The sequence below is a fragment of the Protopterus annectens genome, chromosome 4.part1 (genome assembly GCF_019279795.1).
Source record: "Protopterus annectens isolate FY-2018-M chromosome 4.part1, PAN1.0, whole genome shotgun sequence".
NCBI classification, from domain to species: Eukaryota; Metazoa; Chordata; order Ceratodontiformes; family Protopteridae; genus Protopterus; species Protopterus annectens.
The window spans coordinates 194,797,220-194,823,157 of record NC_056734.1 but is presented as its reverse complement, the minus strand read 5'-3'; the positions used below and the strand labels follow the sequence as shown (position 1 = coordinate 194,823,157).

The 25,938-nt window shown below is 42.1% G+C and overlaps 1 protein-coding gene across 4 annotated transcripts in view; it reads left to right on the top strand.

Moving 5' to 3' along the window:
• The window catches only part of SCLY (selenocysteine lyase), a 999,372-nt gene that overhangs the window by 270,076 nt on the left and 703,358 nt on the right, over positions 1-25,938 (top strand). For all 4 annotated transcript variants that reach the window (XM_044070098.1, XM_044070095.1, XM_044070096.1 and 1 more), the window contains exon 7: positions 25,109-25,270. In XM_044070098.1, coding sequence (XP_043926033.1) covers positions 25,109-25,270 — 162 coding nt within the window. The remainder of the gene's footprint in view (positions 1-25,108; positions 25,271-25,938) is intronic.

Sequence of the window (25,938 nt, the reverse complement as noted above, 5' to 3'; positions counted from 1 at the left end):
CCTTATGAGAAGATATTAGGATGTGTTTAACTGATGAAAAGGTGCAGCCAAGCTGTCAATCTGAGAGTTTGAAGGGAAGGAGGGAGCGTTCCTGATGCATGAGTCAGGTGGTCTTAATAATAAGGTACCTTTATGAAAGGCTTTGCATAGTCTGTATGACATAATATTGAGGCCTGATTCATAGGTTGGTACTAGGCTATCAGCCCTAGGGCCTATACAAGCCTAGCCATAACAATTCCCTGATGGCCACTCTCAAGTCAATTACTAATACATCTATGCGGCTTCTCTCCCATGCCACGGAGGGAGCAGCTAGAGCCAGCAGAACAGGCATTGTCTTACGCAGACAGGACTGGCTCCGTCTCTGCGATTTTGCAGAACCTTTCAAGGCATCCTTCGCGAATGCCCCTTTTGACGGTTCTATGCTTTTTGGCAAAACTGTCCGCGATACGCTTCTCCAGAGCGAGAAAGACGGGAAAACGTTGGCCATCTGGATCCGCTTCTCGGCTCCTCAGAGGTCCTTCTCTAGGAACCAAAGAGGACAAAAGATGATGTGGTTCTGAAAAGCTCAACAATCCCGTTTCGCTCCGGATCCTTCATCCTTCAGAGGCAGAGGAGGACAGGGTGGACACCAGCCCAGAGGCAGAGGTGGTCCGAAGAATTTCAGGTCGAGGGAACCTTTTTCCGATCGACCCGCGCAACAGCCCTGAGGGATTGCCCGACTGCTCTTCTCTGGAGGCAGTCGGGGGGGGCGCTTCTCGAGGCACCTAGCAAATTGGGAGTCCATCACGACAGATCGCCGGGTGCTCCGAATTATATCCAGAGGCTATTCAATCCCCTTCCTAACGTACCCTCCCCGGTCAGGGAGTCTCCCAGATGTTCCACCCAATCAGAGGGAGGCAGCAGCCCTCGAAATACGAGAGCTGCTAAGAAAAAGAGCCATCCAGCATGTCCCCCTCGGGCAATCCGGATCGGGCTTTTACTCCAGGTTCTTTCTGGTGCCAAAAAAGACGGGGGACTTATGACCCATTCGCGGCCTGTCCACACTGAACCTGTCAGTTGCCAAAGAAAAGTTCCAGATGGTCACTATTCAATCCATTCTCCCATTTTTACAGGAGAACGACTGGATGTGCTCGATAGACCTCAAGGATGCGTACTACCACATTCTAATGGACAGGCGCTCCAGGAGGTTTCTCCGCTTTCGGCTGGGAGCCAGCCATTATCAGTTCATGGTCCTACCCTTCGGTCTTACCATGGCCCCCAGGGTGTTCACCAAGGTCATGGCAGTTGTAGAGGCCCACCTGAGGCTTCAGGGAATACAGGTCTTTCCTTACCTGGGCGACTGGCTCCTAATCACCCCCACCAGGCATCAACTTTTTTCAGGCAGGGACTATTTCTTACATCTAGCCCGCCACTTGGAATCACGGTCAACCACAAGAAATCCTCCCTTCAACCTACTCAGATTTTGGACTTCATAGGGGCCAGGATTGACACGATACAATCCAAAGTCTTTCTGACGGCGGGCAGACTTTGCAATCTGAACCTTCACATTCTCGCTCTTCTACAACCATCAGCCCCCCCAGCGGGACTAGTCCTGAGGGCCCTGGGGTCCATGGCAGCGGCCATCAGTCTGTCGCTTATCGCACGTCTGAAAATGAGAATCCTTCAATGGACCTCACAGGTTCAATGGTCCATCCTACATCACCCCCTGTCTACACCTATTCCCCTCAGCAGGATTTGCAGGGAGTCGTTACTTTGGTGGCTCTGCTCCAGAGACCTCCGGGAAGGGCGCCCCTTCGTCTTGTCTCCCACCTCAAGTCACGGTGACCACGGACGCATCTCTCCTCGGGTGGGGGGAGCATTGCATGGGCAGATCCGTCCAGTGCACATGGACTCACACAGAGACCTCATTGCATATCAATGTCCTGGAGATGAGGGCGGTGCTTCTAGCGTTGCAGGCTCTCCATCCCCTTCTTCCTCCAGGGACTATTGCAAACCAAACAGACAACATGTCAGTACTCTGGTACATAAACAGGGGGGGAACCAGATCTTACCCACTTTGCAGAGAGGCCATGAGAGTGTGGGAATGGGCGATATCCACCAACTGCTTTCTCATAGCAATGCACATTCCGGGTCGGTCAAACAATTTAGCGGACAGGTTGAGTCGAACGATCCTCTCACCTTACGAGTGGTCTCTGAACCCAGTAGTAGCAGAGCAAATCTTCCTCAAATGGGGTCAACCTTGCTGCAATCTGTTCGCCTCGCCTTCGAACACAAAGTGCAGCGAGTTCTTTGCACTTATCCCCCCACCAGGGGAAGTCCCCAGAGACGCTCTGGTTCATGCTTGGCCATCCGGTCTTCTGTATGTTTATCCTCCTCTTCCATTGATGATAAAATTCTTGCAGAAAGCTCATCGGTTGGGGAGCAGAGTTATCCTCATAGCCCCATTCTGGCCTCGCCAAACTTGGTTCCCATGTCTACGGTCTCCTCTAGTACATCCTCCCTAGATGTTAGATTCCATTCCGGATCTGATCTCTCATCCTTTAGGATTGAAGACCCCCGACCTGGACTACCTCAAGCTCTCGGCTTGGTTGATGCAGTTCCATTGATGGCTAGGACTCCTGGTATATCTTCCTCAGTTAAGGCCATCCTGGTGGCTGCCCATATACCGTCTACCAGAAAAGTCTACAAGAGTAAATGGAAACGTTTCTCTGTCTGGTGGAGCATAGGAACTTGGATCCCTTCACGGCTCCTATTCCAGCAGTTCTAGATTTTCTTTCACATACTTTTCATCAAGGAGCTAGTTCTTCTACTATTAAAGTCCAATTGGCAGTTATTTCCCACTACCATGTTGGAAACCGTTTAGGCCCACTAGCTTCCTCCAAGATTTGCAAAACATTCCTGAAAGGATCCTTTCTGTTAAGACCCCCTGTTAAAGACGCAGTTCCTCCATGGGATCTAACCCTAGTTCTACAGGCTCTGACCGGTCCTCCCTTTGAACCTGCGGCTTCAGTCGACTTAAAATATGTATCTTGGAAAACGGCCTTCCTGATTGCCATTACCTCAGCTAGGAGGATATCGGTGCTTCACGGTCTTTGCAGTAAGCCTCCATATATCATCTTTCATAAAGACAGAGTTTCCCTCAGGACTAACCCCTCCTTTCTGCCTAAAGTGGCTTCAGAAGCCAATATCAACCAGTCCATCAGTCTACCTGTCTTCTTTCCTAAATTTCAAAACAAAGGAGAGTATAGACTCCATTGTCTGGATGTTCATAGACAGTTACGATTTTACTTAAACAGAACAGCCGATCTTCGAAAATCAGATCAACTTTTTGTGTCATTTGCTAAATCCTGTCTGGGTAAACCAGTCACTAAAGTAACCTTAGCTAGATGGATTTCCCAATGCATCCTTCTCGCATACAAAAGCTCTGGTCGTCCTGAGCCCCTGAGGGTGCGAGCCCATTCTACCCAATCTATGGCTACTTCTGCTGCTTTCTGGTCAAGGGTTTTTTTGGATGACATTTGCTCAGCAGCTACTTGGGCTTCCTCTCATACCTTTATTACACATTATAAGTTGGATGTAATATCCAGAGGACGCGCATCTTTTGGCTCTGCAGTGCTCTGGAATATCCTTCCATGAGGACCTCCCAAGTTGTTGGTAGCTGGGGACTCTGTCCCACATGTTGCTGATCAAATGAAGTTAACTACTTCAGATAAAGAAGTTATGTACTCACCATAACGTTCCATCTGAGTAGGTAACTTCATTTGTCAGCAACCAACCCGTCCTCCATCCCCCGGACCCTTAGTTTGTTTTGAAAGGATCATGATATGTCACTTCCAGATGACATCAGGTGGAATGTATAGTTCTCCTTTCTGGTATCATAGTATTTTTCTATGACTTTATGGCAAACTCGATCTGAGGGTTAGAGGGAGATGGCAGGGCATTATGGGTAGGGGAGGAGCTTGGAGCTCGGAGCTCGGATCTTATAGCTAGCAAAGCTGCCGGCTCGGATCCGAATCGGATCCGATACCCACAGGTTGCTGACAAATGAAGTTACCTACTCAGATGGAACGTTATGGTGAGTACATAACTTCTTTTTTCTACTTACACAGGACTAAGGACTTCAGAAAATGTGACCAACTGTTTATATCTTGTTTAGATTAAAAAAAAGGTGCTCCAGTCTCTAAAGTGACACTTTCAAAATGGCTTTCACATTGCATAACCTTTGTCTATAAATCTCAAAACACACTCTACAAGAGCTATTGCAACCTCTTCCGCCTTTCTGGCTAGACTACCAGTTGATACCATTTGTGTTGTGGCAACGTGGGCAAGACCACATACCTTTATCACTCATTACAAAGTTGATTTGGCCTCCAGGAACAGGGCCTCTTTTGGTTCCACAATTCTAAAGAATATCCTCCCTTGAGCCACCCAAGAAAGATAGTGCTAAGGATGCTGTCCCATACTGGTACAAATGAAGGCGAGATAGGACAACACATAAAGAAGTTATGTACTCACTGTAATGTTCCATGTGTGTTGTCCATCTTCACCCTCATTCTTACATTCCACCCTCCTTCCCCTCAGCCTTTTTACTCCTGGAAGGCTGAGTTGGTGCAATTGGATATCATTATTCTCTGACCTTCTTTATTGCTCTCTAAGGTATTAAACTGCTTTTATTTTGTATTCTCTTATTATAACTGCAAACAAGATCTGGGGAGCTTTCGTAGTGCTTGCTGGGGTAGGGTTTAGCCACGAGCTAGTGGAAGATGTCGAGCTTGTATATTAGGGTGAGTCGGATCCAAGGATTGGATCCGAACCCATCCTGGTAAGAATGAAGGCGAAGATGGACAACACACATGGAACGTTACGGTGAGTACATAACTTCTTTTTTTGCAAGGGTAGTTTTGGTTGCTTCAGTAAAGAAATGTTGATTTCTATATACGAGTCCCAATTTTTGATGAGTTTTCTTTATATTTTGCTGTACATGGGGGTCGAATGAAAGTTTGTCAATGATAACTCCTAGAAGTTTGGTTTCCTGCACTATTTCTATGACAGTATTGTCAGATGTAAGGATGTTGAAATGATCAGTGACAGGGGAGGTGTTTTTGGGGTGAAAGAGTACTAGTTTAGTCTTCTTTGGATTAAGAAAGAGTTGGGAATTTCTTAACCAGGATTCAACTGCAGTAAAGGACTGTTTACTTTTTGAAAGCAGTTCTGGTAGTGATTGAGCAGTACAGATTATGGTGGAATCATCAGTATTCTGAATGAGGGTTCGGGGGTGAGAGGCAGTGTTAAGACTGTTTGTGAAAATATTGAAAAGTAGAGGTTCAAGGATGGAGCCTTGAGGGACTCCAGTAGGGTTTTGGAGAAAGGGTGAGAGTTCATTGGACCATTTCAGTGCTTGTTTCCAAACCTTGAGGTAGCTCTGAAACCATTTTACTGTGTTACCTGAGATGCCTAAGTTAGACAGTGTGTTCAATAGTAAGGGGTGAGACACTGTGTCAAAGGCCTTGGAGAGATCAAGGAATAATGAGGCGGTATAGCATCTTGCATCTCTGGCGTTGTTCATGGTATATGTAAAGGATAATAGGGCTGTAGTTGTGCTGTGGCTGGGTCAGAAGTCATGTTTGGTTTTGGTTAGAAGATTGTTTTGCAATAGATATTGCATTACCTGCTGATGGATACCTCTCTCGAATTTTGTATATGGGTGAAGAGCAACAGCCTGCATTTAATTGCTGGAACCTGTGTTCTGAGAGACTGCCTTCCAGACTATCTGCAAATATACAGAGCTGAATATATATTTTTCTGGTTGTAGTTTAATTGTTGCTTAGATCACTGTTGAAACTGTTGTCTCCCTGTTCAGAGAGACTGATCTGCAAATATACAGAGCCGAGTATAGTTTTTTGGTTTTAGAGTTTGTACCGTTAGTTGTTGCTTAGATCTCTGTTAAAACTGCCCCCTCCCATTTTCTGCTGTGTCTTCAGTTGTATAATTGGTTTTAACAGCGTGTGTGTTATCTAACTCAAGGATCACTTGCATAAAATTTGACCTGTTGTAACAGCCTGCATTTAATTGCTGGAACCTGTGTTCTGAGAGACTGCCTTCCAGACTATCTGCAGATATACAGAGCTGAGTGAGTATATATTTTTTGGTTATATAGTTTAATTGTTGCTTAGATCTCTGTTGAAACTGTTGTCTCCCTGTTCAGAGAGACTGATCTGCAAATATACAGAGATGAGTATATTTCTTTCGTTTTAGAGTTTGTACTGTTGGTTGTTGCTTAGATCTCTGTTGAAATTGTTCCACCCACCCTCCCTATTTTTGGTTTGTAGTGTAGATTTGATCTGGGACACACCCATCTCTCTACCACATTCTACCTAATAAACTCTTTCTGCACTTGCTTTTAGTCCTTTTTAATTTAATTGCATTTTTTAAACTGTGTTTGGTCTAATATTGCTACGTGCTCAAGTGTGCTAGCTTGCACTGCATGTGAATTGTTTTTACTACTGTTTTTGCTACTTTTCTGGAAAAAAAAAACTGTAAGTCTGTTTCCTACCTTTCCTGTAACAAGTCTTCCAGGTACAGATTTGCTGTATCCAGGGCTGTATGTAAGCTTCTGAGCCGCCCAAGCCTTTCTGTGTTGGAGGGAAGCCTTCTAGCTTATCAGTGGGAGTGGTAAGCACTAGGTAACCTGTCTACCACATAAGGAGTGGTTCTGGCCCAGAAATTGTAGTTACTGGTCATTTGGGCAATCTCTTCCATCTCTCTCAACTTTCTGATTTGAAAGCCTGCATTTGCACTTGTTTCTGTCCTGTAACTTATCTAGTGCAGATACAGATTCTTAGTTTTAGCACTTAAATTTGCTTATTCATGCTCAGCACTTGTTCAGAACTTGTATGCACTAAATAAGCTACTAATTACTATAGCACTCAATCTTCCTCATTATCTTGAGGAAAACAGTTTTTGTACTTACTTTTCTCACTTGCTTAGAGAAAAACAGCTCTTGTACTCACTTTCCTCACTTATCTAGAGGAAAATAGTTTTTTATTCAGGCATGTCCAAGGGTCAGCTCCCAGTGTTCTCTCCTGTCTATCTGATGAATCTGGCCATCTTGAGGCAATATAGAAATTGCCTCGTACACAGACAACCCTCTCCTCCTACCACCCAACACTACAACCTGTGAGAGATGCACTTATTTAACCAAACTGGAGGCAAAGCTCTCTCCAACAAAGACTGAACTTGACAGTCATGAGGAGAAGGTAAACATTTGCACCACACCACACTCATCACATAGTCTCACTAAATCTGCACCACCAAAATCCACACATAGTAACACAAAAACATTCGCGGAAGATCTCAATGATAATCTGTCTAAGCAACAGAGACCTCCAAAGCAGAAACGCAAGCAACCTCCATCCCCCAACACAACCCAAATAACACATAGCCCACAGACTCAGTATGCCACTCAACCACAGCCAATAAGGCAAAACAGCGTACCCAATACTCTAGTCATAGGTGACTCTATAGTCAGACACACTGATGTCCCACTCACCAGGCTAAACAAGGAGAAGGTTACTGTCAGCTGCCTGTCGGGTGCCAGGATCCGCCACATAACCCACGCACTCAGGTCACTCCACAACAAGTACAAATATGACTCTGAGATTGTCCATGTTGGTGTGAATGACCTGAGACATACCTCCCTGGACTACATGAAAAGAGACATGGAAGAGCTCTCCGATCTTGTAGCCCAGGCATGTATGACCCTAGCCCTGAGTAGCATTCTGCCATTGCCCCGAATGATACCGCAGTACAAGGACAAAATGATGGACTTCAACAATTGGTTAAGCTTCTGGTGTCATTCTAAGAGGATCCGGTATCTGTCTGCTTGGGATGACATGGTCGACAGACCACGATGCTTTGCCACAGATGACCTGCACCTGTCGCCCCTGGGATTCCGGATGCTGGCTAAGACTCTTGCTGCCCCTATAGTGCCTTTTTTAGGCAAGGTTCAAATAACAAATTCACCACCATAACAGGAACAGGCAAGCAAAAACTGAGGGTAATGCTACTCAATGCTAGAAGTCTAAATCTCAAAATGCACTCACTCGAGGCACTCCTTAAAATGGAGAACATCGATATCTGTGCAGTGACTGAGACCTGGTTCAAGGCTCTAGAGAGCACCACTGCACTACCAGGCTATAACTTATTACCACACTTTTCGGCCATGTAACCTGGACTGAAACACCAAAGGCGGAGGTGTGTCCATATTCATTAAGGATATCCACACCTCCAGGCTAGTTGCTAAGAATAATGCATCCGAGGTTATCCAAGTGCAACTAACTCTGGGCAAAACTGCAATCCAAATTGTAGCTTGCTACAGATCCCTCACCATTCCCCAGGATACCCACTCCTCTTTTCTTGATGTACTGGAAAATATTAGGGTTCATCCAAACACCCTAATAATGGGCGACTTCAAATACCCTACCATTAACTGGGAAAACTACTTGTGTACCAACTCCTTAGCTCAACGCTTTCTGGAATTCATAAACTCCAATGCCCTGGATCAACTTATCCACACCCCCACCAGGGGCAACAGTATCCTAGACCTAGTCATTACCAACATGAGTGACCTGTGTTCCACACCTGAAGTCAAATCCTTGTTGGTCCGATCTGACCATAAGCTAATCACCCTTGATATCCACATCCTGCCCCCACCCCCCATTAAGGAAACCATGGTAAAAAAATTCTCCAAAGCCAACTTCATGCTTCTTAAGACAGAAGTGGTGAACTTCATGACACCCATGCAGATGGACAATACAGTTACAACTGCTGAATCCTACACAAATGCACTCTATAAGCACTTACACGAGTGCATGAATCGTGCTATCCCAAACAGAACAAAGATGCTATCCTCCAAAAAAAGGAAGCCAATCTGGTGGTCTCCTGCCATAAACAAACTGTACAACAGAAAGAAGAAACTGTTGCAAAAGAGTGTAAAATCCCATGAGTGGAGGAGCTCCCCTGGTCAGCCTCAGTAAGAAGCTGAGATCCCTTATAAGATCCTCCAAAGCTAGCTACTAAAACAAAATCGCCACTAATTCTAAGGACAACCACATAGCATTCTATAGCTATGTCAAGAATCTCGATGGCAACACCCAGATCTGCTCTGAGTTAGAGCACAAAGGCATGAAAATTGCAGAACCAACTAATATTGCCAACATCCTGGCAGATAGGTTCAGTGCTAACTTTACCCCCCCACCCCCACCCCCTTAAGGGCCCATGTATATACAGGAAGAATGCAGAGTCCCTGTAATCACAACTATGCAGGTAAAAGCTGCACTCTCTAAAGCCAAAAACACAGCATCCATGGGACCGGACAACATCCCAGGCTGCGTTTTACATGAGCTTCAGAATGAACTGGCTCCCCACTTAAGCACCATGTTCAATAATAGCCTCGCATCAGGCTTTGTGCCCACTGAATGGCGCACAGCAACAGTTATCCCACTCCACAAAGGGGAGCCACCACTGATCCCGTGAACTATCTATCGACCTGTTAGCCTGACGAGCTTGGTCTGCAAGGCCATGGAACGTATCATCATAGAACTCATAAACAAAGACATTGGTAACCTCCAAACTCTGGATCCCATCCAGTTCGGGTTTGGGAAAAGCAGATCATGCCTCCTGAACCTGATCGACTTCTTTGAGGCAATCACCAAAGCTGTAGATGAGGGTAAGGTGGTTCACACAGCCTATCTTGACCAACATCAAATGTTTTTTAAAACATAGAAAACTAAGTTTGAATAAACATATGGATTTAATTACTTATATTGATTAAGGTTTTAACATCTTTTTTCTGTGTTTAATATTATTTTTTGTATGGTCCTGTTTACAGATTCTGTCTTTTTAAAAGGTTTTTATATTAAGTGATTTGTACTAATGATTTAATTTAGTTGATTGGTTTGATGATTTATATGCTGGTTCTACAAGTGGATTATGTTTTTTGATGAAGTCTTTTGACAAAAGCATTTAATAAACTGTGGTACGCTAAACCGGTTTACATTTTCTTTGCCTTGACCATCGGTTCCTCATTTTTGTTTCTATCTTGACCTCGCCAAGGCTTTCGACACCATCCCCCATTCTGGAATTATAGCTAAACTCACTAAACTAGGTGTAAATCCCTACTTTACAAGATGGGTTGCCAATTGGCTCACTGACAGAACCCACACTGTAAAAGTTGCAGACTCCAAATCTGACCTCAAAGCAGTGACAAGTGGAGTACCACAGGGTTCCGTCCTGGGACCTCTCCTGTTTGGAATCTACTTCTCTGAAGTACAGGCTAACACGTCCTCTGCCTACCGAAGTTCGCAGATGACTGCAAACTAGGAGCCATAGTCAAGTCCCCAAATGATGTGGACATCCTACAGAAGGACCTTGCTGAGACAGATGCTTGGTGTCAGAGCCATTGCCTCAAGCTCAGTGCCAAAAAGTGCAGTGTCATCCCCTTTGGAAAAAAACTCTGTACCCATGAACTAGCACATAGGCAGCAATCTAACACCAAATGTGTGATAAGAGACCTTGGGACCCAGGTAGACAGTAGCCTCTCCTTTGATAGTCACATCGCCACAGTAGTCAGGAAGTCCTTCTGTGGCACACCTTATCATAAAAGGGTTCTCATCCAGGAAAAAAGAGGTCATTGTTCCCCTCTACTCTACGCTCATTAGACCCATTATAGAGTACAACGCCCCTTTTGGAATGTACCTCACAAGACATCTGCAGCAGCTGGAAAGGCCACAGAAGTACCTCACAAAGAGGATTACAGGCCTCAAAGAAATGCCCTACACTGACGCCTCAAAAAACTCCAGCTTTACTCCGTAGCATATCGCCTACTCTGAGGTGATCGCTGCCTAACATATAAAGCTTTGTCAAAGCCAGAGCTGTTGGACATGCTACACCTAAAGAAATCCCAATCCCTCTGAGCTACACACTCTAGGGACCTAAACCTTGTCACCACAATAAACAGGACATGCTAGAGGGATAGATTCCTGTCCCAGAGACTTCCCATACTCTGGAACAGGCTACCCATCTACGTCAAGCAAAGTTCTTCATTAGCACTCTTCAAGAAAAATCTTGATGAGTGGATGGGAAATAGGAAATACACCCCGGGGATCACTTCTGTGTCTCTGCTCGACAGTGGCACAGGAAAATAACTTTCTTGGGTGGTGTAAGCCAGGGAACCTTGTTGGCTAGGCTTACATAGGCCCTTGGGCCGATAGCCTAGTACCTACCTATGAACCTGTAAGATGGATATAGGACAGAAATTGGATGGCTCAAAAGAGTTGCGTCCTTTGTAGATGAGGGTGATGTGAGATAGTTTCCATACGGTAAGTACGTCTGATTCAGATAATGACCTATTTATAAGGATACTGATTGGGTAGGCAATTGAGTTGGCAGCCAGTTTGAGGTAGTGTGGTGGAAGATTATCAGCTGAGGTGGAGCAGGATTTTAGTTTTTGTGGTAGTTTCTTAATGGTGTTAATGGGTATGGGCTGAAATGAGAATGGGGTTTATACGACACCTTGTTGAGTAGGAGGGTTATTAATGAAAGGGTTACTAGTAGTTGTAGGATTATGTACCATATATGGGCCCTCATGTACAAACCTACAAAATATATATCTTCTACATTTAGCCACACGATGAACCTGGTTGGTATTCACTTTATTAGCACTTCTTTCTAAAAAATGTTTAATGTTGGAGCCCCTGCTATAAACAACCATAGGTTGTCTGCTCTTCAAATCCAACATAACGTGGAAATACTTCATTCCAACGTTGCCTAAACACACATACATATTTTGGTATTTCCTGGTTGAAAGTTATAACAAATGGTACCGTCCTTCTAATTTTTTGCAGAACTCCAGTTTTAATTACACCTTTGTCAGACTTAGAATTAAGAATTGGTTCACACAATAAGGAGGCAAACCTGGTTGCCCTACCCTTAACCACCACTTCTTTACAGTTAGTAAATTGACCGGATAACCTCTATCCCTCAACATATTCCATAAGTACTGAATCACTCTCTTAAAATTCTCATCCTCACTTATTAACCTAGACAAGTGTACTATTTGTCCTTTGACAATTCCTTTCTTTTGATGGAAAGGATGGCAACTCTCAAAGTGTAACTAGGAGTTCGACAATGTCTTTTTTCTAGAAATAGTGGATGTGAATCTATTAAACCCACTATCTTTTGCCAGAGTCACATCCAAAAAAATAATTTCATCATAGACTTAATGGAGCATAAATCTTAAAAAAGAAAAGAAAACTAGTGGTCGTCTCTAAATATTCAACAAATAATTTTAATTCTTCTACATGGTCTTTCCAGAGAATAAAAACATCATCTAGGAAGCTAAAGTATGTGTATCAAAGATAAGAACATGGATTTAAAAACATAACATTTTTCTCATTGTGCCAGAACTCCATTGCCATAAATGGGGGCACAAGCCACCCCCATTGCCACACCTGAGATTTGATGGAAATATTCTCCTTCAAAATGTAAATAATTACTAGTAAGACTATTTCCAACAAAGTTTCAGTAAAAAATATTATTGCTTGATAAACTTTTTTGCGGAGTGAAAAAGTGTATAAACAAGTACTGTCCTTCAGAGTGAGAAATTACAGTGAATTAACTACATTGATGGTAACAAATAGCAGGGACTCCACATACTCAACAGCTGTCATATTTTCTAATAGGTGCCACAAATCCCTTGAAATATAAAATGTTTTTCAAAACATTTTGTACACAAGCTGTCTATATGTTTCCCCTAAAGGCTCAGTCTTCGATCACTTCCCATCTACTGTAGGTCTAAACAGGGGATCAAATTGATGCTTGTGTATTCCGAACAAAGCAGAAATCAAGGGTTTGGGTGCCATTAAATAATCTAAGGTATGGCCATCAATGGATCCTTGAACCATTAGGTCACTTAATAGCATATCTGTCTTATTATAAGCAATATTAATCTCATTTCTGGATACACTCATGTAAGTAGATTCATCCGAAAGCAAATCAAACATCTTGAAGGAATAGTTACAACTATCCATGAAACCCACTCCACCACCCTTGTTTCATTATTCTTAGACTTGTGTATAATTTAATAAAGTCTAATTATTGTCTTTCATCTTTGGACAAATTGTCAATAAATTTCACCCTGGTGTTGGTCAAATACCTAAATTTATTTTCACATATTCTTCCAAAAGCCAAGACAAGGAGGTTGGCAGGGGGTATAAATGTACTTTTCCTTTTCACTCTATAATTTTGAGTGATATCCCTCGTATTAGAAAAAAGTAACCTTAAATTTAACTGTCTAGTGTATAATTTCAATTGAATTAAAATCTTTCCTATGTCCACTCTGAAATTATGAATGAATCGAAAACCTTTTTAAGAATAGAAGTGGCATCTTCAGTTAAGGCAAAGTCAGACAAACTGAATATTTTAAAGTCATTGTCCACCAAGTCATTGAATTGTCCATCAAGGCCATCTAATGGTGGACAGTAGAACTCAGAGTCACTGTGAACAACATCTAAGGTCTCTTGCCCTTCCCTCTGCCATGTGGATGACGATGGGAGGCATTTTTCTTTCGCAAATTTGAAGATGAAACCCCCCCCCCCCGGCAATCCTGTCTGATCTTCTCAGTTGCGGTTCTTCTAAAAAAAACACCATATATGGAATAGTCCTTAGTTCGACTGGAACTAGGGTTAAGTTCCTCCAGATTGTCTACCATATTAGGTTCATTGCCCCTGTCAGAAATATTGTTAGACCGGGGTGGGAGGGGGTTTGGGTAAGCTTTATTGTTTTCAAAGTCACACTTGTCACTAATACAGTTTTTTGCACTTCCATTCTTTGGCCTTTTTAATCATATTATCCACCTTTGGAAATATAGTATTATATTTGGCCTTCAATCAAAAAATTCAGCAGATAGGTTGTTGACCAGTCCTCATAAACCAAGATACAAAAACAACAAAAAGGAGGTACTGGAAACACAGAGAATTTATTAAAATCGCAAGTTAAAAACTTTCACCAGTAAGGCTTCCTCAGGCGAACATGAATACAATAATAAAAAGGCTCCACACTTATATAGTTAGTCACATGACATCATTTTACACTCTCTGATTTAATACTTTCAGAAAAGGTTTTAAAGTGAAAAAAAATCATTTAAACCAGGTGGTAAGTGAGCTCTCATTCATAAAATCCACTTCATTTCCTCATTTTCAGTTAGTAACTTAAAGTCCCTTCCTCGCATAGGCATATATATTACTTTTAAAATCATAAACTTAAAACTATGATGCTCCTCTCTCTCTAAAATATGCTTGTTAAATGCATTAGTGGTTAATTTACATTTTATATCACTTATATGACCAGCTATATGTTCTTTAAACTTTCCATTGGTCATTCCCACATAATAGCTATCACATAGCTCACACGTAGCTAAATACACACGATTATTTGTATTGCAGTTTCCATATACATACAAGATGAAGTCCTTCCCTGTAACTGGGTGCCTTATAGATTTATCTGTATATATGTACCTACAATAGACACAATCATTACACTTAAACGTACCATGTTTACTACTATTAACAGTGAACATTTTTTTGTTTTTTCTTTATAACATAATCTTTGCTTAAGTGTAGAACTACGCTTATAACCAAATATAGGTGCCTTTTCAACTATCTCTTTCGAGTCAGGTGCATCTCTTAAGATCGGCCAATGTTGTCTAATTATGCTCTTGACCATCTTTGTATTCCTATTAAATGTTAGCATGCATCTAACATTATTAGTAGTAGACTGTGTTTTTGCACTCAGTTGATAATTCCCACTGTAAAATGGTCGAACTTCACTATTTAGCCGTTTATTTGTAGTGTCCTCACATATTTTATATACCTCCCTTTTAGGGAGGGGTGCATACTTGTGCGATGCAAGTAATTATTACATTTAACACTCTTCCTATACATTTCTGTTTGAACTATTCCTACATCATTCTTACTCAACAGTGCGTCAAGAAATGTGATATTATGACAAGAAATCTCATGTTCAAACCTTAAAAATTAAGTAGTGGTGGTGTTATACACAAGAAATTCTTGAAAAACTTCTTTACTACCCTCCCATACAGCAAATAGTTCATCCACAAATTGCTTAATAGAATCGAATAGATTCCTTAAATGGATTTTGTACAGATAATATATATTGCTCTTCCCACATGTACATCACAATATTAGCATAAGTATTAGCGACCGGAGTACCCATCGTTACGCCCTTAATGTGATGATATAATATAGTATCAAATACAAAGATGTTGTAATTCAATTCTAACTTCTGCAATTCACATATCAGTTTAATTCTATCTATGTCATAGGTAGAAAATTTCTCTCTAAGAATGCCCTCACACTATCAACACCAAAGTCATGTGGTATGGTGGTAAATAGAGTCTACATCCATTGTAATAAAATAAGTCTCACCAGGAAGACAGCCCAGTGACCAATCATAAAACTGTTTCAAAAATGTGTTTGTATCCCTTAAAATTGTAACAGTTTTATCTAATATAAGTCTGAGCTGCTTTTCCAAATACTTAGAGAGCGGTTCAGTAATCCACCCTCTAGCGGAAACGATAGGTAGACTCTTATTTAACGTAGGTATGTCGTAAATGATAGGAATTTTGGGAACTTTAACAAGCAAATAATTAAAGGTGTCATTATTTATCTTACCTGTGTCTTGCATGCTGCATAAAATCTCATATAATTTGAGAGATAGCACATTACTTTCACTTCTTGCGATGTTATTATACTCATTACCTTGCAGCAGGCACATTTTTTCAAAATAAAAATCCTTATTCATAACAGCTATACTCCCACCTTTATCTATATTTTTAATAACCAGCTTTGAGTTATTAGTTAAAAAACAAATAGCATTCTAGTCATCTTTAGACAAATTATAGTACTTTTGAACCTTCTCATTCATATACAGATTATATAAGTCTCTTTCTACTGCTTTCTCTTTTTTCAGTGTTAATAGTAGTAAACATGGTACGTGTAAGAGTAATGTTTGTGTGTATTGTAGGTACATATATACAGATAAGTCTATAAGGCAGCCAGTTACAGGGAAGGATTTCATCTTGAATGCATGTGGAAATTGTAATACAAGTAATCTTTTGTATTTAGCTAAGTGTTTGCTATGTGATAGTTATTATGTGGGAATGACCAATAGAAAGTTTAAAGAACATATAGCTGGTCATATACGTGATATAAAACATAAATTGACCACTAATGCACCTAACAAGCATTATTTTAGAGAGAGGGGAGCATCATAGTTTTAAGTTTGATTTTAAAAGTAATATATATGCCTGTGCGAGGAGGTGACATTAAGTTACTAACTAAAAATAAGGAAATTAAGTGGATTTTACGAATGAGAGCTCACTTACCACCTGGTGTAAATTATTTTTTTCACTTTAAAACCTTTTCTGAAAGTATTAAATCAGAGATTGTAAATTCATGTCATGTGATTTTAGTTAACTATATAAGTGTGGAGCACTTTTATTATTGTATTCATGTTCGCCTGAGAAAGCCTTACTTGTGAAAGTTTTTAACTTACGATTTTAATAAATTTTCCTTGTGTTTCCAGTACCTCCTTTTTGTTGTTTTTTTTATTATATTCGGCCTTAACGCTATTGAAAGCAAGGTCAGAACAAATCATATTAAATTCTTGAAGGTCTACATTCAACACATTAATTTGCCTTTCGGTGTCTTTTATCAAAAGCTCAATAGGTTTTAATCCAGTGGAATCAAACAATTCAAGCAACTATTTGTATGAAGTAGAATTCTCCATTAAACCAATGGAGATACATTAATAAGGGATGATGAGAATTTTTAGAGAGAGATTCAACACTTATTGAATATGTTAAGGGACAGAGATTATACGGTCAACTTACTTAACCACTGTAAAGGAAGAAGTGCTTAAGGGTAGGGCAGCCAAGTTTGCCTTCTTAACTCACTTTCGCAAGAAAAAAAGAAAAAAAAAAGACGCAGTTTGCATGTAGATTTAGTTGTACATCAACATGTACTGTTGATTTGTCCAAGTAAGCAAACTGTTGCTTAGATAGCGGTACAGTGGGAATAAGGGAATATTCCTTTTTCCCCAATGTGGTGCGATCTCGGAATGAGAATATTGAAGTAGAAGGGTGTAGTGGGCATAGCCCCCCACATGGGGGCAGCAGGGGCCTTTCCCCCCCCTGCAGAAACGTGGGTAGTGTTTTATTTTTGTAGGTATTTTTTGTCGTTTTGTTTTTTTTTTTAATTTTTTTTCGCAAAAGTGCATTTTTGCTAAAATGTACTTTCGCGACAGTGAGTTCGCTGTAGTATGTTTCGATTTAACATACTTTCGATGTAGCATCATAGATCCATTACTGTATATTAACTTGATGTTAGAATGAATTTAGTTGTTTTTAAATACCACTATCTGATGTTGTTAATCTTTATTCATTCATGACGGATGGGTCTGTGTTCCGTCCTCAGAACCGACTCGGCCAATATAACAAGCTCACGCCAGCCAAAAACTCACAAGCTAAGGTTGCCCATAGTGCCCCCTCCTCATCTCCTCAGTTCTTGTTTGCCATGTAGAGTTTCAAGACACGTCAGGTCAGCTCTCAAGCCAAGTGTTTAATTTTTCTCTTAATTGTTGCAAATTTACCTGTATAATCATCTATAATCCTCATATATCTTAATCGTTTATAGTTAGTGATAGTTCCTTTTCTGTGAGTGAATTTTTCCTTCCTTTTTGCCTTGTTGGTATTTCTTTGTACCACTGTTGGTACAGGCTCCCTTTCCCTCATCTTTTGGTAATTTAAATACCATTGTTAGTAAAAAAAAAAAAAAAAAAAAATCCTTCCTTTTCTATGTGCGTGCATGTGTGTGTGTGTGTGTATGTACCTAATCGTGAAAGGATATTTCTTCTTGTTTAATTACTGTTTGTTGTCAACTGGATTTTTTCATAATGGCGGACAAGAAGGGCACTACTGGGTTTAAACAGTGTGATAAATGTGGCACGAATATGCCAAACTCTGATGGGCATTTCTCCTATATCTATTACTTAGGAGTACCACATTTGAATGTTCAACCTCCGTGCGAGCTCTGTATGGGCTTTAGTGCCTGCACCTAAGCTGAGTGCAAGAGCAAATTAATCTTAGAGTTTCTTGAAAACCCCTTTCTATGAGGCTTTATCTGAGGCAGAGGTCTCAACCCCTCCTAAAAAAAGAGACAAAAAAGAAGATCCATTCAGTGCCATTTTCTCTTCAGTCCCAGGAATCAAAAACCTCTAAGGCCCAGGTTCATACGGAACTGAAATATGCCAAAATGACTGCGACACCTACCTCGGCACCGGAGTCTAAAACTCCATCCACGGTGCCGTCCTTGACTATGGAACCGACAACCACTACTATTCCCACAGTACTGACCCCTTCCACAGTACCACAGACCCTCTCGGCACCAACAATAGCCTCTCCCTTAAAACTGGTCACCCCCCCCCCATCATCACAACCAACTGGTCTTCCAACCACGGTGCTGAAGGTCAAGACACTGGCCAGGACTTGATATTCTCTGTCAGTTGACCTCTTTGTTGGACAACAGCTAAGTCCATTTCATGACCGTCCTGAATCTCCATCGGGGATGCCAACCCGTTCCACCAGGAGCCATTTGGAGTTTAACGTGATGAGACTTGTGGATCAGCTCCTAACGGCCAGAGGCTTTCCAACTCCATCTAGGTCCTCCCTCCCACCTGAAGCCAAAGGTTTTTCTCCACAGACTCCAACTTATGTTCCCTTCAACCTCCCTGCATGTCTTGGAGCCCTTGATGCTGACGCCTATCTCAGTGACAGCTTCTTTGGTTCCACTGGTAGATCTTACTGTGGTTCCGGAACCTAGCCTGTGGACCACAGCTCAGTCAGAGCCGATCCACCCTCGAGACCGTAATTGGTCTGTCGACATCGTGACCCCCTAGTATGGCACCGTTTTTTTTTCTACAGCGCCATCTGCGGTTCTGGTTGCTTTGGCAGAGCCAAGCCCTCTCGTGGCTCCTTTCCTGGAGGCAGGCTTATCAGAGCGGGGTGTGACCCCGGTTCCGAGGTTGTCTTTCTTGGTTCCAGGCTGCCATCCCTCTTTGGGCGGGCCTGTCTTCCAGGTTATGGAGAGGGCACTCGCCGCAGCAGGCCCGCAGTTGGCCCCTTTGGTGCCAGAATGTGACATATACATGTCCTCTGGTTCACAGCTGACGTAGTCCACTGCAGTGGGACTTCGGGCATGGGAGCAGTAAGATACCCTACGGCAGGGCACCCTCTCTTCGAAGTCCTCTTTTAGACATTCCTCCTGAAGAGTAAGAGATTGTGCAAGAGGAAGCACATTGATTTCCTGAGGAATCTCTCACTGAAAATACAGATTACAATCCGGGGGAATGGTCCCCATGTTCGTCCTCTGAGGATGTCTCCTTAAGAGACATACTGGAGATCCTGAAACAGAAGGGTAACTGGAAACCCACCAAACCTTCCTCTGAGGAATCTGCATTCTTGCAAGCTTTCTGTGCTCAACCCTCTACTTCCTGGGTGACCTCGCCTGTGGATGAGTGGGTCAAGCTCATCATGCAACACGCCTGGAAGACCCCTGACACTGTTGAGCCAATTCCTTCGGAGACCGGACAAAATACTCTCCGCTCCAGAGGATCAGCCCCATTGGGCCAAAGGCTTGGCAGTAGATGCTATGGTGGTGGCAGCGGTCACAAGGAAAGAACTCGCAGAGGAGAGTCCTGTTGTTCATCCTCCAAACAGGGAGTCTCGGACAATGGACAGAATAGGGAAGCGGGTTTACGCTTCAACAACCTTAGCCATATGGTCATTGAACTACTTGGCACATTTTACCCACCTCCAGAGAGACCTGATCACGGAACTCTCAGGAACCTTAGCAGGAACAGTGTCTGATGAGGTATATGCCAAAGTTGTTTCACAGCTTGCCACCCTGGAATCCATATCTAACTTGTCTGTGTGGTTGATTGCACATACAACCGAAGAGGTGGCCAGAGCAGAGGGTGCAGGCGTTGTCGTGAGACGTCACGCCTGGATGCGCTTCTGTGACTTTTTGGACCTTTCAAGTCTTCCTTCATCAATGCTCCTGTTGATGCTTCCTTTCTCTTCGATCCAAATGTTAGACATGCTAGCCAGGTGTGATAAGGACAGCAATACCCTATTTGCTGTGGGCATATGTTTTTCCACTCCCCAACAATCCTACTCTAGGAGTCAGAGGAGTGAAATGATGTGGTTCAGGAAATTCCAAGGGCCTTTCCGTGACACACGTGGCGAGTTTTAACCCTGGGGCAGAGGAGGGAACTCATCAGGGAGACACCCCCCCCCCCCCGGCAAAGGAGGTCCGGGTAACCAGGGGTCCAGAGATTCCCTTTCTGAGCAGCCCTATCAGCGCTCCTGAAGAGTGGCCTAATTGCTTGCCTCTGGAAGCTGTCGTGGGAAGATTCTCTCTGCACCACTTAGCCTGGCATTCCATAACAACAGATTCATGGGTGCGGACGATAATTACCAGAGGTCATCACATTCCCTTCAATGTTTACCTGAGGCTGCAAAGGCAATCCCTGACATTCCACCAAGTCAGAGGGACCCAGCAGCACAAGAAATTCGAAAGCTGCTCCAAAAAAGAGTCATCCAGACAGTCCCACTAGACTAGATACCATCCGGATTTTACTCAAGGTTCTTTTTAGTGCCAAAAAAGACAGAGGACTGGAAGCCAGTTTTGGACTTAGTATCCTAAAGACGTTTGTCAGACAGACCAAATTCTGGATGGTCATGGTTCAGTCTAGCCTCATGTTTCTGGAAAAAAGACGACTGGATGTGCTCGATAGAGCTTCAGGATGAGTATTACCACATAAGAATGGGCAAACGCTCCAGAAGATATCTCTGCTTCTGGCTGGGAGCCAGTCACTACCAATTTCAAGCACTGCCCTTTGGTCTCTCCACAGCCCCAGAGTGTTCACCAAATGTATGAGAGTAGTAACAGCTCACTTGAGACTGCAAGGATTCCGGGTGTTTCCATATCTATATGATTGGTTCCTTACCGCCCCCACCAAGCATCTACTGCTTCTCGCCTTGCATTACACTCTGCAGCTAGCACGACTCTTAGGGATCTCAATAAACGAAGAGAAGTCAAAACTAGTAACTACTCAAAGCCTAGAATTCATAGGAGCAACATTCGACACAAGCTCTTGCCTGGTTGCCCTTCCTCTTCACAGGCTTCAGAGACCGAGCTCAACTCCGAATGATACTCTCTCAGGCAAAGTCCTGGCTCATTCAATTCTTCAGCTGCTGGGTTCAATGGCAGTAATGATTCCTATAGTTCCCCTAGCAAGACTCCATATGAGATTACTACAATGGCTTCTAGTGTCACAGTGGTCCCTATTGACACATCTCATGTCCTACCCAGTTCGCATAACGAACCGCTGCAAGCAAGATCTGAATTGCTGGATGAAGCCAGAAATGGAGTTGTCCCTTTTCATCCTCTCAGCCCAAGGCCGTAGTGACCACAGACATGTCCCTGATGGGTTGGGGGGGCATTTTCAGGGAAAGACAATCCAAGGCACTTGGTCCCCCTTAGAGGCCAATTTGCATATCAGTGTCCTAGAACTGAAGGTGGTGCTTCTGGCTTTGCAAGCATTCCAGTCTGCCCTCCCATTGGGGACAGTTGTTATCCAGTTGGACAACATGTCGCTCATCTGGTATATCAACAGACGGGGGAACCAGATCCTACTTATATCGGGAAGCCATGAGAGTTTTACAATGGGTGATAGCCTCCAACCACTTTCTGGTTGCAATGCACATTCCCAGGAATTCCAATATGATTGTGGACAAGCTGAGCAGATGCATTCTCCTACCTCATGAGTGGTCCCTCAATCCTGAAGTAGCGACTGAGATTTTCCATCGCTGGGGACAGCCTTGCTGTGATCTGTTCTCGTCTCCCACCAACCACAAATGCAGCAGCTACTTTGCCCTAATCCCCCCTCAGGGGGAGTCCCTGAGGGATGCTCTAGTACGATTGGCCCTGGGGCTACCTTATGGCTTTCCTCCCTTTCCTCTGATTCCACAATTTCTAAAGAAAGCACTTTGGTTGAGAAGCAAAGTAATCCTCATAGCACCCTACTGGCCCTGACAAGTCTGGTTCACTTTCCTTTGGCCTCACCTGGTTCACTGACCGTGGACTCTGGATCCAACTCTATGATTACTGTCGCACCCTCAGGGGTTGATCCACCCAAACCTATTAAGCCTCAACCCGACAGCTTGGTTAACTCTGCTTCCGGTAATTGCCAGGCAAAATAACCTATCTTCCCCTGGACGAAAAATAATTCTGGCTTCCCATAAACCATCCACCAGAAAAATTTATTATAGTAAATGGAACAGATTTGTTTTTCTGGTCTCGAGAAAAAGGACTGGACCCCTTTTCAGCACTGATTAATTTGGTGTTAGAGTGTTTATCAACCTTACTCCATTTAGGAGCATCAGCTTCTATGATCCGGATCCAATTAGCAGCTGTCTCAAACTTCCATAACGGTTTCCAAGTGTTTCCTTTAATATCTCACCATCTCCGTAAAACTTTCTTGAAAGGAGTCATACATATAAAACCACCATTCAAAGAGCCCATTGAGCCTTGGAATTTGATGCTGGTCCTACAAACTTTGACTCGTTATCATTTGAGCTGCTGCCAGTTGTGATATAAAATTCTTGTCTTGGAAGACTTTATTCCTGGTACCCATTGCCTTGGCAAGAAGAATTTCAGAATTACAGGCCTTGTGCGTAAAACGTCCTTACATAGTTTTCCACAAAGAGAGAGTATCTCTTCGGACTAACCCCTCCTTTCTACGCAAGGTTGTCTCGGAGTTAAATATTAATCACTCCATTGACCTGCCAGTTTTTTTCCCAAACTTTTCTAATAAAGGAGAATATTGTTTGCATTTATTGGCTGTACATAGACAGTTATGTTTCTACTTAGACAGGACTAAATCTTTCCAAAACTCTGATCAATTATTCCTGTCTTTTTCAGTATCCATGTTGGGAAAATCCTGTTTCCAAAGTCACATTAGCAAAATGGCTGAGAGACTGCATCTCTTTTGTCTGTCAACAGAACCAAATGTGTTTAGCAGCTAAAATCAAAGTGCATTCAACCAGATCAGTTGCTACTTTGGTGGCCTTTCATTCCACAACTTCTATGGATGACATATGAGCAACAGCCACTTGGGTTACCCCTCATACCTTTATCACTCATTACAAATTGGACTTGGTCTCCAGGGGGAGAGCATCATTTGGCTCAGTGGTGTTTAGGAATATCCTTCCCTAGGGCCTCCCAGGACGTAAAGTAGCTAGGGATTCTGTCCCATCCATCATGAATGAATAAAGATTAACAACATCAGATGAAGTTATGTTCTTACCATAACGTTCCATCTGCGTTGTTGACCTTCATTCATTCATGACATCCCACCCTCCTACCCTCTCCAAAAGACTCCTGGAGGTTTGGATTTGGTCCTGGTTACATAAGGCATTTGTTCGGACAAAGCCTCTGCTTTCTTTTCCTTATGGGCAAATTAGATCTGAGGAGAGGGGCACTATGGTTAACCTTAGCTCGAGAGTTTTTGGCTGGTGTGAGCTTGTTATATCGGCAGAGTCAGTTCCGAGGACGGAACCGAGACCCATCCGTAATGAATGAATGAAGATCAACAACACCGATGGAAAGTTATGGCAAGAATATAACTTCTTTTTTCATATCCTAGTTAGGTCTGAACTGTTTTTTTCAGAGGATTTTACTATTGTGACTTTTAGGTTCTTCATTTTACAGTGTATTAGTTTCTTGTTTGTGCTTTATCCAAGAGGTTGTGTTATTTTTATCAGATGAAATCTGATTGGTTAATGAAGTTTTAAAAGATGGTTAATGAGGTTTTAAAACGCGCTTGGAGCTACATTGTTTCAAACTCTGAAGAAGTCCTGTTTGTAATGGAAGGAATCGCTCAGTTTTATTTTATTTAGTGGTGGTTTTGAATAAAATACATGTTTTAGACAGATGAGCCATTTGATTCCATTTTAACACTCCAGAGTGTCTGTCGTTCTTAGCATCCTAGCTGGAATTCTTGTGTCGGTTACCAGTTTACAGCTGTTGTGTTGTTGTCATAGTCTAAACCAACCATATTTGAAGTAGTGAATATAGTAACAGAGGTAAAAGAACTGGAAGTTGGACCTTTGAAAAGAGTAGGTGCAGATTATATAAAGAAATGGGAATTTGGGAAAGAATGCTGCAGAATAATGTTTTAAAGGAGGAATAAGGTATAAGGGAAGGCAGGAATTGAGTGAAGGGTGTAGTGTTGGACTGACCGTGACTGTATAGAAGATTGTGTGATGTATAATGTTTGAAACTGAGAATGTCAATATGATGCATTCTCATTTATATCAATGTATGATTGCCTGTATCATAAGTGATAATTCAGTAAACATGATTAAAAAAAGATTCTCATATTTGTCAAATTTAAATTATGTGGCAGCTGAATCCACACCTGTTTTCACAAGGTGTCCAGATTTGGACTCCAGTGTTTTCTGAGAAAAGTGCAAACTTATAAATGCCCTGATATTTAAACAAAAAAATTCTAATTTTCTTTTAAGTACTGTGGAAATATAAGCTGCTATATTTGAAAAACATTAGTAAAAAGAAATAGCTAAAGTTATGCAATTGTAAGTTTTAATTTTGTAAATGAAGACAGAAATGCATTAATAAAGAGAAGCAGCTAAATTCATGTAATGGTGAGTTTTATTGCTGACAAAAAGCAGAAAAAAAGTCTTTTACATTGGCTGAGAGCATTATTAGTCCTAAAATGCCATATTTAATGTAGATATTCCACTGTTTGCATTTGAACCATGATAATACTATCAGCAAGTAATTAAAGGGTATTTCAGGATATTCTACAGTTTCAAAAATGTTGGTTCTGTGTCTTATTTTACCAAATCAAACATTAAAGTAATTGTATTGTTACTTATCTTTTTCTGAAGCCCATTTCAGAGATTGGTGAACGACTGAAAGTCTTGAATCAGTCAAGAAAAGGAAAATTTCCTAGAATCCTGTTCCATACAGATGCTGCACAAGCAATAGGGAAAGTACATGTTGATGTTGAAGAACTAGGTGTGGACTACCTTACCATCGTTGGACACAAGGTAAATGAAAAGCTCCCCAAGTTAGGGTATGTGGTAATTTTATAAAATCTCTGCCATTTCATAGACTTTAAGACTGAATGTATAGTTGGGGTGTAGCCAGAAATTGATATTTTTTACTCAAACCCCATGCAGTTTTTCCTCCTCTCCATTATTTAAAAATGCACTCAACCCTTAATATCTTGCCTCTGTATATTTTGGAAAGGGATCCATTATTTGCAGTTGTTCCTAGTTATAACTGTAAAAGTGTTATTTTAGAGGAGCATTCCTATCAAGTAAGTGTTTTGTACAGCTTTTATACAGCAAATGCTAGTTTAAATAGTTCGAAGTCTGCTGTGCTCTTTAAGCCATTATATAAGATATGCGCTGAAAAACTACTTGGCTACACCCTTGCTTGGGGGATGTTCATATGCTCAAGGTGTTGTGGTACAGATAGTACTGCACACACAGGGATGTAAGAATGTTTTGAGGAATGAGCCTAAAATGCGAGTGCTATATAGTTCTTGAACATGCGGTAATATGTGTACCATGCGTACTCCAGACTGGTTTGCTGCATTTACAAAAGGAGTTTCCGTTTCTCTGAATTATACATTTATAGGTTTAAGTTAGATATTTATATACTTTGCAATGTTTTTTATGTGAAATAGTTTCTCTTCCCATTGTAACCAATT